The sequence below is a fragment of the Cicer arietinum genome, chromosome 6 (genome assembly GCF_000331145.2).
Source record: "Cicer arietinum cultivar CDC Frontier isolate Library 1 chromosome 6, Cicar.CDCFrontier_v2.0, whole genome shotgun sequence".
NCBI lineage: Eukaryota > Viridiplantae > Streptophyta > Magnoliopsida > Fabales > Fabaceae > Cicer > Cicer arietinum.
In genome coordinates, this window is record NC_021165.2 from 102,662 (window position 1) to 116,166 (window position 13,505).

The 13,505-nt window shown below is 33.2% G+C and overlaps 1 protein-coding gene across 3 annotated transcripts; it reads left to right on the forward strand.

The window, feature by feature from the left end:
* Nucleotides 1–1,532: 1,532 nt before the first annotated feature.
* LOC101489102 (ras-related protein RHN1) lies at nucleotides 1,533–12,722 on the forward strand. Of its 3 annotated transcripts, none has more exons than XM_004503031.4 (7): nucleotides 1,533–1,889; nucleotides 1,966–2,043; nucleotides 3,026–3,193; nucleotides 4,333–4,381; nucleotides 4,985–5,058; nucleotides 10,727–10,820; nucleotides 12,337–12,722. In XM_004503031.4, the coding sequence occupies exons 1-7, from the start codon at nucleotides 1,851–1,853 to the stop codon at nucleotides 12,435–12,437; spliced, it is 603 nt and encodes a 200-aa protein (XP_004503088.1). In that variant the 5' UTR covers nucleotides 1,533–1,850; the 3' UTR covers nucleotides 12,438–12,722. The 3 variants fall into 3 exon arrangements, with proteins under 3 accessions (XP_004503088.1, XP_073226333.1, XP_012572022.2); XM_073370232.1 differs by lacking the exons at nucleotides 10,727–10,820; nucleotides 12,337–12,722 and adding exons at nucleotides 6,834–6,930; nucleotides 8,019–8,164 and having other exon boundaries at nucleotides 1,578–1,889; XM_012716568.3 differs by lacking the exon at nucleotides 12,337–12,722 and adding an exon at nucleotides 6,834–6,930 and having other exon boundaries at nucleotides 1,586–1,889.
* The last annotated feature ends 783 nt before the right edge of the window (nucleotides 12,723–13,505 follow it).

Below are 13,505 nucleotides of genomic sequence, written 5' to 3' on the forward strand. Positions count from 1 at the left end.
TTAGATGTGGATCTAGGATGAAGGGTCACCACTTGCCTAAGCGCATGTTAAGAAATATGGATAGATCCAAATATCCATACATATATGCTCCTCCAACCATGAGTATGCAGGAGGTCGATCATGCATATCTGAATTTAGGTTGTATCTAGTGGACAAGAGTTGAAAAACCGTAGTCGGATATATAACTTATTTTTAGAAGGTTTTCCATCATTTCATGTAATATTTTTTAGAGGGAAATCCTTTGAGACCTGTAGACTTGTAGGTCATCATGCAATAAGAGTCTGCGTCTGATGTAGCTGACATGTTGCAAGTTTACATAATGGTTAGAGATCTTGCTCTTGAAGCACATATGAGACGCTGGAGGAGGGAACTCATGCATGTGAACGTGTTCAACAGATTATTTGTCACAAACATGATGTATTTTTATATCGTAGGAAGATATGAAGTAGCATTAGAAATAAAATAACACAATAATTTTTATGTATTTGAGAGTATTACGTTTGACTTAAATGTACATTATTTTAATATTTTGATTAAATGTACATGATTTTAATTTTGATTTATTTGATATTTTGTCAAATGCTTATATTTGTGTTTTCTAGAATAAAAATTGTTTGTGTGCCTGAATTGCTGATAAAAATAATTTAAGTTAAAAATTACATAAATAACATAAATTAAAAATTATATAAACATAAATAAGATAACATAACACAATTATGTCATTACATAATTTAAATTAAAAATAACAACTTTTATTAACTAAATCACGAATCTATTAAATTGGTGACAACGATTGTTGAAGAGTTTCCCTTACTTGGAGAACATTTACTTCGGGAACACGTAACATAAACCTTGTTGGTCCTTTGCTTGTGTAAACATTCTTAAATGCGAACATGGATCTTAGGTCAATACTATTCGTAACACACATCTAATCAAAATGAATAGTACCTTATGTGTTGCTATTTGTGAGTATGATGTAAGGACAATAATATGATATATTAATCACTTTTGTAGTGATGTTACATGAGTTCATCGAACAAATACATCTTTTGCACAATTAGATCCTCCCATAATTCTGGTTTGTGGTGCACTCTGCATTCTATAGATGTTATTAAGTATATTCAACCGTATTTCAAGTATACATAAACAAAATTATTTTGATTGACTCATCTAATACACAAAATATGTGAAGTTGGATTTGGTTGTGGATCACCTAGTAGTGGTAGAAAGTTTTTAGAAACTCCATCTTAAAATATCGTCAACTCTATTGTATTGAGTTGCAACACGATATCCCATTTTTGAAAATGACATCCATTTTTATGTAGTTACTTTATAAAACTTTGTAGGATACAACTCGTCTTTAATAACATTTAATTGTTTATCTAACTAATACAATTTTACATTATCTAACTTGTGTTTATTTATTTCTCTAACTGAAAATATTTATCCTCTATTATCCCGTGGAGAATGATTCTTTTGATCAAATATGGTTTTCTTAAAGTATTCATTACTTGATTTGTCCAACTTAATCAAAAACAATTTTGCGCATTTACATGTGAAAGTCAAGCCACCAATACAAAAGCAAAAAATGAAAGCATAAGAAAAATATAAAACAAGAGAAGACATAAACAACACTAAAAACAAATAAAACGAAAGCGTTTCGACACAGACGCTAGTCAGGAAACTAACCGCAAAGCAATAGAATCAAATTCAGAGAGTGACTCTCTCTCTCTCTGATTTGATCAATTTCAATCCTAAAGTCTTCGTATCCGCTAAGATCAAAGCTCTAAACTTTCGTGTTTTGGGTTCTTGTTTCTCTCTTCGCTTCCGATCGATCCAATTCTCTTCTAATGGCTACGATCGGACACAACAATCTTAATGCAAAATTGGTATGTTTTACTTTCTCAATTTCCTTTTCTCTTTATTCCGATAATACCCTCCAACTTTTATTTTTGTTTTCTTCAGGTTCTCCTTGGGGATATGGGTGCCGGAAAATCTAGCCTCGTTTTGCGCTTTGTTAAGGGTCAATTTCTCGAATTTCAGGTTATTTTATAAAACATTTTTTATTTTTATTTTTATAATTATTATTATGTTGATTTCTGAGATTTGATTGGGAAATTCTTCAAGTTCAAAGAGTCTCCTTGTTTTTCTACTTAGAGTTATTATTGGGGTTGTTACATAGACATGTGCTGAATTGAGCTAATTTATGCTGATTCGGCTATGAGGTTAATCAAACTGGAATTGGGTATTTCTCAATAAATACGACAAGGGAGATTCATTCAACTCCTTGAAACTTTAAATTTTGATCTTTTCCACACAATACTTTACTTTTATTTCCTTTTTTATTTTCTTAACAAGTGCCCTAAACCTTTTTTATTTTCCTAACAAGTGCCCTACAATTAAGTACATTTTAAAATGATTGTGAAAGTTATGGAGTAGTTAATACACTTTGGAATGAAGGTGTCTCTAGTGTCTGACATGGCAAGATGCATGTTGCTACATTAAATCACTTCTATATTCTTAAATTATTGTTGGTGTTTACGTGTTAGTATTGTGTCTAGTGTCCATGTCTGTTTAAGTGCTTCACAGGTGGGAGTGATCACTAGTGAGTGTAAGTTGTAAGAAATGATTAGTTATATTTGGGTTGTACACGGTTTTTAAGGAAGTGATTAATTAAATTGATTTGAATGGTAAAAATAATATCATTTACAAAAACACTCTTATTAGTTGTAGTTAGTGGAGTAGTTAAGGGACAATTATTTTGAGAAATGAGAAAAAAATAACAAATGTTGCATTGGTATTCTAAAGTACAACTATTTTGAGACAGAGAAAAAGTTTACATGTGACATTTAATCTGAGACAGAGGGAGTACATTTTAATGAGGCCGGGTACATGTGATTATGTGAATGAATGCATCTGGGTTCTGACTCGTGAGCACTGTTATTTTGTGCTTGATGATGAGCCTTAAACATAAGAAAATAATGTATATTTTTTTGATGAGTTTATATGATCTTTTGTGGTGCAGGAATCAACAATAGGGGCGGCATTTTTTTCTCAGACATTGGCAGTAAACGATGCAACGGTGAAATTTGAGATTTGGGACACGGCAGGACAAGAGAGGTACCATAGCTTGGCTCCCATGTATTACAGAGGTGCTGCTGCAGCTATCATTGTCTACGACATCACTAGCACAGTATGATGTCTTGCCTTCTTATATTTCTGAATACCTACTTAATTTGGGAATTGCCTTTTAAGAAAATAACTTAACTTGTCTATCTTTGCCGTGTGCATTGACTAACTGTTTTTGATTTGTAATTTAATGCTGCTGGTTTTTCTTGCCTATGTATTTTATCTACAATATTTAACACTGAACATGGAAAAAAGTTGCTGCCTGTTTGTCCTGGCTGATAGGATTCATAATCAGTGGTTATGGATAAGCAATTTGCCTTTTTTTTGCTGCATTTCTTAGATAAAATAAATGTATTTCTGAACTGATGTGATATTGTCTTTAATGATTTTCCCTATTTTATTATTTTTATAGCTTTATTGATTCAAAGTTAATATGTTGAAAATGTTCTGATTCTGGCTGGGTGGAATATGCATATGTGCGGAGTATACCTTAAAATGGAGTATAGGGAAATACAATTCGGACCCAGAAGTTTAATAAGTACAGAGTGTAGTATCCAGAATGATACCTATTATCGAATCATATCCAACTTTTAACATGCTATATATGCTCCTCATCAGGAAACAACATTACTTTATATTCCAGAACAATTCTCATAACTATTGTATGCACAGGGCCCACATATTCTAATCCATGGTATCACTTCTTCTCAAAGCTAATGAATGTTTTTCTCCCTGTCTTGTATTGGAATTATGTTTTTCTTAGAAGATGGGAAGAAGCAAGGATTAAACTCTTGACCACTTAGTTAAGGAAGCTGATACCATATTAATAAGCAACCTTCTAAAACCTTAAGCTGTTAGTTGCAGCCTCATGGTTAGTTTCATTTCTAACATAACTTATCCAAGGTCCTATGAAATTTGACAAGATATATATATATATTTCTAGATTTGGAATTAGTATGCTGAACGTCAAACTATAATTGGTGCAAAATTTTGAAAATTGAGTACTGTATAATGAATCAACAACATATTTTGAATTTCTATAAGGAAAAATCATATTTTCCCTAAATGTGGGAATAGATCAAATATGTTAACAGGGTTCTTTCTTTTGTCTTGTGGTTGGGTTGGGCCCAATACTCTTTAACATTTTAATAATCTATTTTCTTAATATTTTTTAACATGATTACTTCTATTTTCTATTTTTAGGATTCCTTTTCACGAGCTAAGAAGTGGGTCCAGGAGCTTCAAAAGCAAGGTATTAACTTAATTGGTTTCCAGAATTTTTTTTCTTCTAAAAAGGAAGAGAATTGATAGATTGTAAAAGGAGATTAAGCTATGTACATAACCATTTGTGAACTTTTGGATGCTACCTACTTGTAAATAATTTTTGCTACATTCATCAATGTCAATGCTCCTTATGTAATTTTTTATGTTTTATCATAATGATTATGTGCATGAGAACATTGTAAATACTAATTAGTTAGGGAGATTCAAGATTCCATTTACAGAGAACCAGATACACATATTGAACTTTTGAGTGTAACAAGTGACATGATATTTCATAAAAAAAAAGTTACATATGATATTAAATGATTTGAATAAATATCTAGTTATTTTTTCAATGGTACATGTTACTAGAAGGAGTCAGTTACCAATGATGTACATTCTTGATCAACCTACAATAGGTGCTAATTCCTGTGTTGAAAAATTAAGACTCTGATTTGAGAGTTTGTGCTGATGTATTACATGAATTATGGGATACTTTTGATTTTCCTCTAGTAATACAGGGTTTGTGATAGCTGTACTAATTGCTTAACTAGATTGTCAAATAATTCTCTAATTTTTCGTGTTGTTGCAGGCAATCCAAACATGGTCATGGCTTTTGCGGGCAACAAATGTGACTTGGAAGACAAAAGAAAAGTTACAGCCGAAGTAAGTGTTATTGTTCTCCAATATTGCTTTTTATGCCATTTTATCAGTTATCAAGAATTATAATCTTATAACAATTGTTGAAGAATAAAGAGAAATTAGATTTGATTTTCTTTTATTTTATATTATTTTGTTTATTTTTATTTTATGATTCTGTCATTATTACTCAGTATTAGTATTGTAATTTCTTTTTCTATATAAGCAACTTAGGACTGTAGTAATAAAATATGAAAGTATTTTGTCTTTTACTTTCTTCATGGTATCAAGAGCTTTTAGTTAGGGTTCCACAAACCAGTGGGATTTGAGCTCCAAAACTAAAAGGGTTAAACCTCCGACCTTGTGACGCGGGTTAAAACGCTTTAACCAACTGAGTTAAAGGGTCGATCCTACTTGTTTTTTATCTACCTAATGGCAACCTTTATGGGTAGCGGCGTCAGCAACAACGATGGTTTGGGTGAAAAATCAGAAGTAGTCAACAACGATGGTTAACAACGCCGACAATATTGGTTCAGGCGGCAGTGGCGGCTAGAATGATTTTTCCAATTTTTTTGGCCATGAGAGAACTTCTAATGCCCTCAAGGTTGAAATCCAGAAACTCAATAGGAAAAATTATGTCAAATGGTCCCAAACCGCAAGATTGATACTAGACGGTAAGGGAAAATATGGTTTCCTCACAGGAGAGGTGCAAATGCCTGTCACAATCAATCTGAATGACAGTTTTTGGAAATCTGAGAACTTTGTTATTGTTGCTTGGCTGTTTAGTAATATGGAATCAACGATTAGAAAACATTTTATGTTTTTGCCTACTGCGAAGGAAGTTTGGGAGGTTGTCAAAGAAACATATTCTGACATTCAGAATTCTTCTCAATTTTCGATCTCAAATCACGATTTTGGCATGCCAAACAAGGAGATAGAGATGTCACTACCTATTATAATGAATTGATGACACTATGGCAAGAATTGGATCTCTGCTATGATGATCATTGGAAGTGCTGCGACGCCAGTGTTTTGTTTCTTAAGAGACAGGAGAACGACCGAGTATTCATGTTCTTGGTTGGGCTTAATAAGCGGCTTGACGAAGTTGGGAAAGATTCCATCGCCGTCACTTTGGGAAGTGTTCTCAGAAGTTAGAAGAGAAGAGGCGAGATAATGTGTTATGATGGGTATGTCACCTTCTGTTGTTGAGGTTGAAAGATCTGCCCTAGTCACTAAGAATGAAGACGGGAAGAAAGGTAGCAAGAAACCATGACGCGAACATTGCAAACGTACATGGCACACACGTGATACATGTTGGAAGCTCCATTGAAAACCTTTAAATTGGAAGAAAAAAGGAGGAAACGAAGGTCATGCTCTTCAAGTCAGTCTCTTTCAAAGCACATCTCCTCTCACCAAGGAACAATTAGTTCAATTGTACAAACTCCTTGAGTCTCAAACTTCTTCTTGCTCTATAGCTCAGAGAGGTAATTTTCCAAATACTGCTACTTAGTGTCACTCCCAGCCATACTTGGATTATCGATTCTGGTGCTATTGATTATATGACTGGAGAGTCGAGTCTGTTTTACTCTTATAGTCCTTGTGCAGGTAACCACAAAATTAAAATTGCAGATGGCTCTCTTTCAGCCATTGCAGGGAAATGTTCTGTTATTCTGTCACCTGTGTTAACCATAAAAGATGTCTTACATGTTCCCAATTTATCATGTAATCTGTTATCCATTACTAAACTAATAAATGATATAAATTGTCAAGCTAACTTCTTTCATTCTCATTTCACTTTTAAGGATTTGAGCACGGGGAAGATGATTGGCAATGCTAAGGAGAGTAGAGGACTCTATTATCTTGACAATGGACTCGACTTCAAAGACCAACAAAAAACGTGTACCTGCTTTGAATCTATTTATGTTCCTTCTAATAATGATGATATTATATTATGGCATTTACAGTTAGAAGATCTTAGTTTTCTGTATTTGAACTGTTTGTTTCCTAAATTATTTTCTAAGAAAGACCCGTCTTTATTTTATTGTGAAACTTATGAATTTACTAAACATCACCGTTCTTTTTCTACACAACCATATAAACAATCAAAACCGTTTGCAGTTATTCATAGTGATGTTTGGGGTCCTAATAGAATAAACACATTTTATAATAAAAAATGGTTTATAACTTTTATTGATGATCATACTAGAATTTGTTATTGAAAGAAAAATCGGAAGTTGAACGTTGTCAAAAATTTCTTTAAAATGGTGCACACTCAATACCAAACAAATATTCAAGTCTTCAGAAGTGACAATGGTAAAGAATATTTTAATATACTTTTGTCTGATTTTTTTCTTGCAAATGGGGTTGTTCATCAAAGTTCTTGTGTTAATACACCCCAACAAAATGGAATTGCAGAGAGAAAGAATAAGCGTTTTATTGAGGTTGCTAGAGCTTTACTATTTGCAAATAAGGTTCCAAAATATTTGTGGGGTGAAGCTGTTTTAACTACATCATATTTAATTAATTGAATGCCATCTAAAGTTTTAGATTTTCATACCCCTCTTGATGTTTTTCGAAATTATTTTCCTTTGACTAGTGTCTCTGCTGATTTTGCCACTAAAAGTTTTTGGTTGCACTGCTTTTGTTCATGCACATAAACAACTCGACAAACTCGAGCCACAAGCAATAAAATGTGTGTTTACTGGTTACTCTCCAACTCAGAAGGGGTATCAGTGTTTTGAACCAAAATAAAAAAGAATTTTTGTAACCATGGATGTTACTTTTGTTGAAAATCAAACCATTTTTTACTGACATTCATCTTCATGGGGGAAATTTTAAGGAAGATTCATCTTTTACTTTTGAAAACATAATTACTTTAAGTGATATAGTGTTGTCACAAAATTATGAGGCTTATGTTGATGCACCAAAAGAAAATGTCCAAGAATCCATATTGGAACTCAATCCACTTATGAATGAGGTTTCGACAGATTCAGGAGCGACAATTTCAAATGAAAATCACAGTGATCAAATTCTTGATCTCAATAATAACGAAGGACCACCTGAAATGCCACAACATAATGACTCATATAAAGAGACACAAAGCGGGTTTACTACAATTGACCCTACTTGAGAGGGAAATGTCTTTGAAAGAAGAAACCATAAACAGAGAAATGAAGGATCCATTCCCCGACCCTTCCAAGATTCTGAACCAATAGATAATCCATCTTGATACATGTAAGTCTTCTTCTGTTCTTAAGAGTCATGTCGAGTATCCTGATATAGACCTTCCTATTGCAATTAGAAAACCTGTTAGATCATGCACTAAATATCATTTGTCTAATTATGTGTCATACTCAAAATTGTCTTCTTCATTTGCTGCATTTACCTCTAAGTTGTTTGCTGTAGAAATTCCAAAAAATATACAAGAGGCTCTAAAAATTCCAAAGTGGAAGGAAGTTGTTCTTGAGGAGATGAGAGCTCTTGAGAAGAATCAAACTTGGAGAGTCATGACGTTACTTAGAGGAAAGAATATTGTTGGCTGTAAATGGGTATTTACTGTGAAATATAATTCTGATGACACAGTTGAAAGATACAAGGCATGCTTGGTTGTAAAGGGTTTACTCAGACATATGACATTGCAAAATTAAACACTACTAGAATTCTCTTGTCTTTGGCAGTGAATTTAGATTGGTCTCTTAACCAACTTGATGTAAAGAATGCTTTTCTGAATGGTGATTTGGAGGAGAAAGTATACATGGATAGTCCACCTGACTTTGAAGATAAATTTGGTTCAAATGTGTGCAAACTACAAAAATCCCTTTACGGTCTCAAGCAATCCCCAAGGGCTTGGTTTGAAAAATTCACTCAGTTGGTCAAAAGGCAAGGATATATGCAAGGACAATCAGACCATACTTTGTTCATGAAGTTCTCTAATGTTGGTAAAATTGCAATTCTAATTGTATATGTAGATGATATTATTCTTACAAGAGATGACATTGTTGACATGAAAAGATTGAAGAAAAATTTGGCAAAAGAATTTGAGATCAAAGATTTAAGTGCGCTTAAATATTTTCTTGGTATGGAAGTTGCTCGTTCAAAGAAGGGAATTGTTGTTTCTCAAAGAAAATACATCCTAGATCTCTTGGAAGAAACTGGGATGAGTGGGTGTAGACCAGCAGATACTCCTATGGAATTAAATGCTAAACTTTGGGAGAAAGGCAGTGTTCCTGTTGAGATTGGAAGATACCAGAGGTTAGTCGGCAAACTTATTTATCTAGCCCACACTAGACCTGACATCGCTTTCTCTGTGAGTGTTGTAAGTCAATTCATGCATTCTCCCTATGAAGAACACTTAGAGGCAGTTTATCGGATCTTAAGGTACTTGAAATCCAATCTTGAAAAGGGTTTGGGCTTTAAGAATACTAATGACAGATAAGTCTTTATATTTACAGATGCTGATTGGGCAGAATCAATTACTGATAGAAAATCCACCACTGGATATTGTGTCTATGTTTGGGGAAATTTAGTTACTTGGAGAAGTAAGAAACAAGGGGTTGTTGCTCGAAATAGTGCAGAAGCTGAATTCAGAGCAATGGCTCAAGGTATCTGTGAACTTTTATGGATTCGTAAACTCTTGGATGAACTGAACATGAAAGTTGACTCACCCTTAAAATTGTTCAAAGATAGCAAAGCAACACTAAGTATAGCTCACAACCCTGTACAACATGATAGAACCAAGCACATTGAGATTGACCGCCATTTCATAAAAGAAAAAATTGATGCTGGAATTATATGTCTGCCATTTGTGACTTCCAATCAGCAAATTGCTGATATCTTGACAAAAAGTTAGGCAAGACCCAATTTTGAGCGACTTTTATAGCCAAGTTGGGCATGACAGATATTTATGCACCAACTTGATGGTGGTGTTGAAGAATAAAGAGAAATCAGATTTGATTTGATTTGATTTTATATTATTATGTTTATTTTTATTTTATGATTATGTCATTATTAATCAGTATTACTATTATAATTTATTTTCCTATATAAACAACTTAGGGCTTTAGTAATAAAATATGAAAGTATTTTGTCTTTTACTTTCTTCAATAATATTTGTGTTGTGTGGGCAAAGTATATAAAAAAGAACAATGACACATGTTATGCCTACAAATAAATAACAGAGCAACAGGGATTGATATGTTCACATGAAATTTTGGACAAGAAATTAGTCACAGGTATAATATAAAACACAATGTTTCCATTGTCAGATTTCACAAATTGATATTGCTTTTGAAAATTGTTTGAAACCGACATAAATTTTTCCAACACAAGAATGTTGGGGGTAGAATTCAAGGTTTTCAATCTTTCATAAAACAACTAATATAAATGGTAATTTTGCCTGCACAGTGTAAATTGGACAAACTGGCTTAAATGGTTTATCTACAGTGATGCTTGCTGATTTTGTCCCGTAGGATAGTTGTACTACCATCTTGCTAATTTTCTACTATCATAAAACTTCAATTTTGACAAATAGATGCTATAATATTTAATTTACCATTGCAGCGTGTTTGGATTCTTTTATGATCGGTAGCTTGTACATGTTTGATAATTTCATAGTTTATAGAACCGATATACCATGATGAATAATCATATTTCTTGGACCTACTGGTTTAACACTTTTGATTCATTGGTAATGCAGGAAGCACGTGTGTACGCTGAGGAAAATGGTTTGTTTTTCATGGAGACCTCTGCCAAATCTGCAGCCAATGTTAATGATGTATTTTATGAAATAGGTGAGTCAATTTCTATTATATATACTTTAGGCTGCTGAATGCGGTTCTTGTTTTATTATTTTTTTTTATTGAATCCCTTAGAGATTATTATTTTTTTTTATTGAATCCCTTAGAGAAAAAAAGTAGAGAACAATATTAGCCCAAGGAGTGGGACCATAGAAACATAATTTGCTGGGCCCCCTAGCGAACTGCAAATTGGTTCGCGCATAACAATTTGCAGTACTTTGATCATAGAAATTGGTCAACTCAATTGACCGGTCTTTAAACAACTATGATGACCAGGAAAGTTGACATCATTTATTGATGTAAAGTGCAATGTATCTGCTCCCATAGTACCTTTCTTAAGGTGATGTGGTGCTCTTTTATAGATAAATCCTTGTTTATAAACTCCTGATGTGGGACTATTTTAACTGGTTGACCAATTTGAACACTTAAACTAGAGAGACTATAAGCTATATGCTGTCAAAACAATATTTTATTTGGGACTATTCTTATGGTATTGTTATTAATTGTTGAGTTTAATTACTTTTTCATTTTATAATTGTTAATGTGTTAAAAAAATGTTAATCATATTAGTTATGATTCCTTTAAAAACAACATACATAAATATTGAAAAAGGCTTGTTCCACTTCCTACAGGCTTAATTGACTTAACACTACCTAACAAATTTCAAATTTAGTCTTTTAACATTTCAAGTTAATTTTTATTTCTTTTAAGCAATTTAGTTTTTGTTGATGTTATTTTATATTTTTTAGTAAGTAATTTATCTTTTTTAACTATACTAGATAAAATAATTGTTAACAACGTACTGATTAAAATATTACAACATACCAAGAACCCAATAGTGTACTGATTATCTATATCCCCACATACCCAATATTCAAGAGTTGCAAACCGTGTAACCGTACCACGTACCGAAGAGAACTGCGAATCAGATGACTATGAGTGGGACAGTTATCTTGAAGGGAATTGAGAAAATATCTGTCCCCACTTCACAGCCCAAAGACATTGCTATTAAATTCTCAACTGAGTGAAGTTAAATTCCTAAAATCTTCTCTAATTGGTTATAGGCCATGGCGCAGTTGTCTGAACCTTTTCATACTTCATAAAATCTTCTCTAATTGGTTGTAGGCCTAAGCCATGATGGTGCATTTTTCTGAACCTTCTCAAGACATACCTTGTTTGTGAAACTTGTCTTCTGTCCATTATTTGTACCCTTTTTGGTCTCTTTAATGTTGCCAAATATTTTCCCTTGTGTCCTTATTACACTTCATTGCAACATGCTTGGATTATTTTTCTTCTGTGCCTAGCAGGCTTCCAATTTATGTTTGTGGCGTATCAAATATTATTTATTTAGTTATTTTATTACTCTCTGAATTTCTGTTAAAGTTCATGTTCTAGAAATGCAAATTGATTTACATTTTATGATCATACAATGCTTTTAAACAACATTTCTTTTTCCATAAACTGCTGAACTTTGATTACTTACCTAACTTACAATTGCCTGTATAAACAGCCAAGAGATTACCAAGGGCTCAGCCATCTCAAAACCCAGCAGGGATGGTTCTTGTTGATAGACCTGCCGAAGGATCTAAGGCTGCATCGTGTTGTTCATAAGTGTTTGTTTCATCTGTATTTACCCTCCTCCCCTTTTATTTCAAATTGTTTTCCGTGGTTTGTATGTACTGCACAATGCGTTGCCATCACTGTTATATATGGAGCTCCAACAGTGTATGGATGCAATTTTCCACACAGAACTTGTTGGTTCAAATTATACCCTTTGGATGCTTATTTTGAGTCCCTTCGTTTATTCAAGTATATGGGGTGAAAAAAAAAGGGTATGAATGTTAAGTTTCAATCAACAAGATTAGTTTTTTATGAATGTCAAGTTTTAGTCGACAAGATTAGTGATTCTTTTTTTCCCCCTTGTCAAACATTTTCTCCTTACTATTAAGTTGCTCCTGTTTACCATGATGATTTTTTTTCAAGTTGCCTTGGTTCATAGCCTAGTATAGCATTATGAAGTTAATTAATTGTTAGTTAGAAGTTAAGTGAAGCAATTCTTGAGATAAATTATCTGACCGGGAACATAATTTAAATTTTATCAGACCGAGGCTTTACTCGGACTATCCTCTGGGCTATGTGCCACCCTAGAACACCGTACCATCAAAAAATATTTCATTCACTGTACCCCAATTACCCCATTTTAATACTAATGGAAATTGGCAACAACCTCAATTTATCGGTGGTGATACACAATAAAAAAAAAATTATGTTTTAAAAGAACGAATAAAAGTAATTGAGGGGAATAATGTATATGGTCTTGAAGCTTTTGATCTGTGTTTGGTTTCCAATGTGGCGATCCCTTCAAAATTCAAGGTACCTGAGCTTGAAAAATACAAAGGTGCCACATGTCCTAAAAATCATTTGACCTCTCATGCTCATAATCACAAACTTCTCATTCATTTTTTTAAGACAATTAGTGGAGCATCATTAAGTTGGTATATACATTTTGAGCGAAATCGAATACGTTTGTGAAAAAACTTAGTTGATGTCTTCTTGAAACAATACAAGTACAACATTGACATGGCCTCTGACAGGATGCAGTTGCAAAATTCGTTGAAAAAGGACAATGAAACATTCAAAGAATATGCACAACGGTGGAGAGAAGTGACATCACAAGTA

Bases quoted from the DNA above. Each gene is read 5' to 3' on its own strand.
- LOC101489102 (XM_073370232.1), top strand. From the start codon at position 1,851: ATGGCTACGATCGGACACAACAATCTTAATGCAAAATTG. The intron at 1,890-1,965 runs GTATGTTTTACT...TGTTTTCTTCAG, and splicing joins ACAATCTTAATGCAAAATTG to GTTCTCCTTGGGGATATGGG. The intron at 3,194-4,332 runs GTATGATGTCTT...TTCTATTTTTAG, and splicing joins TCTACGACATCACTAGCACA to GATTCCTTTTCACGAGCTAA.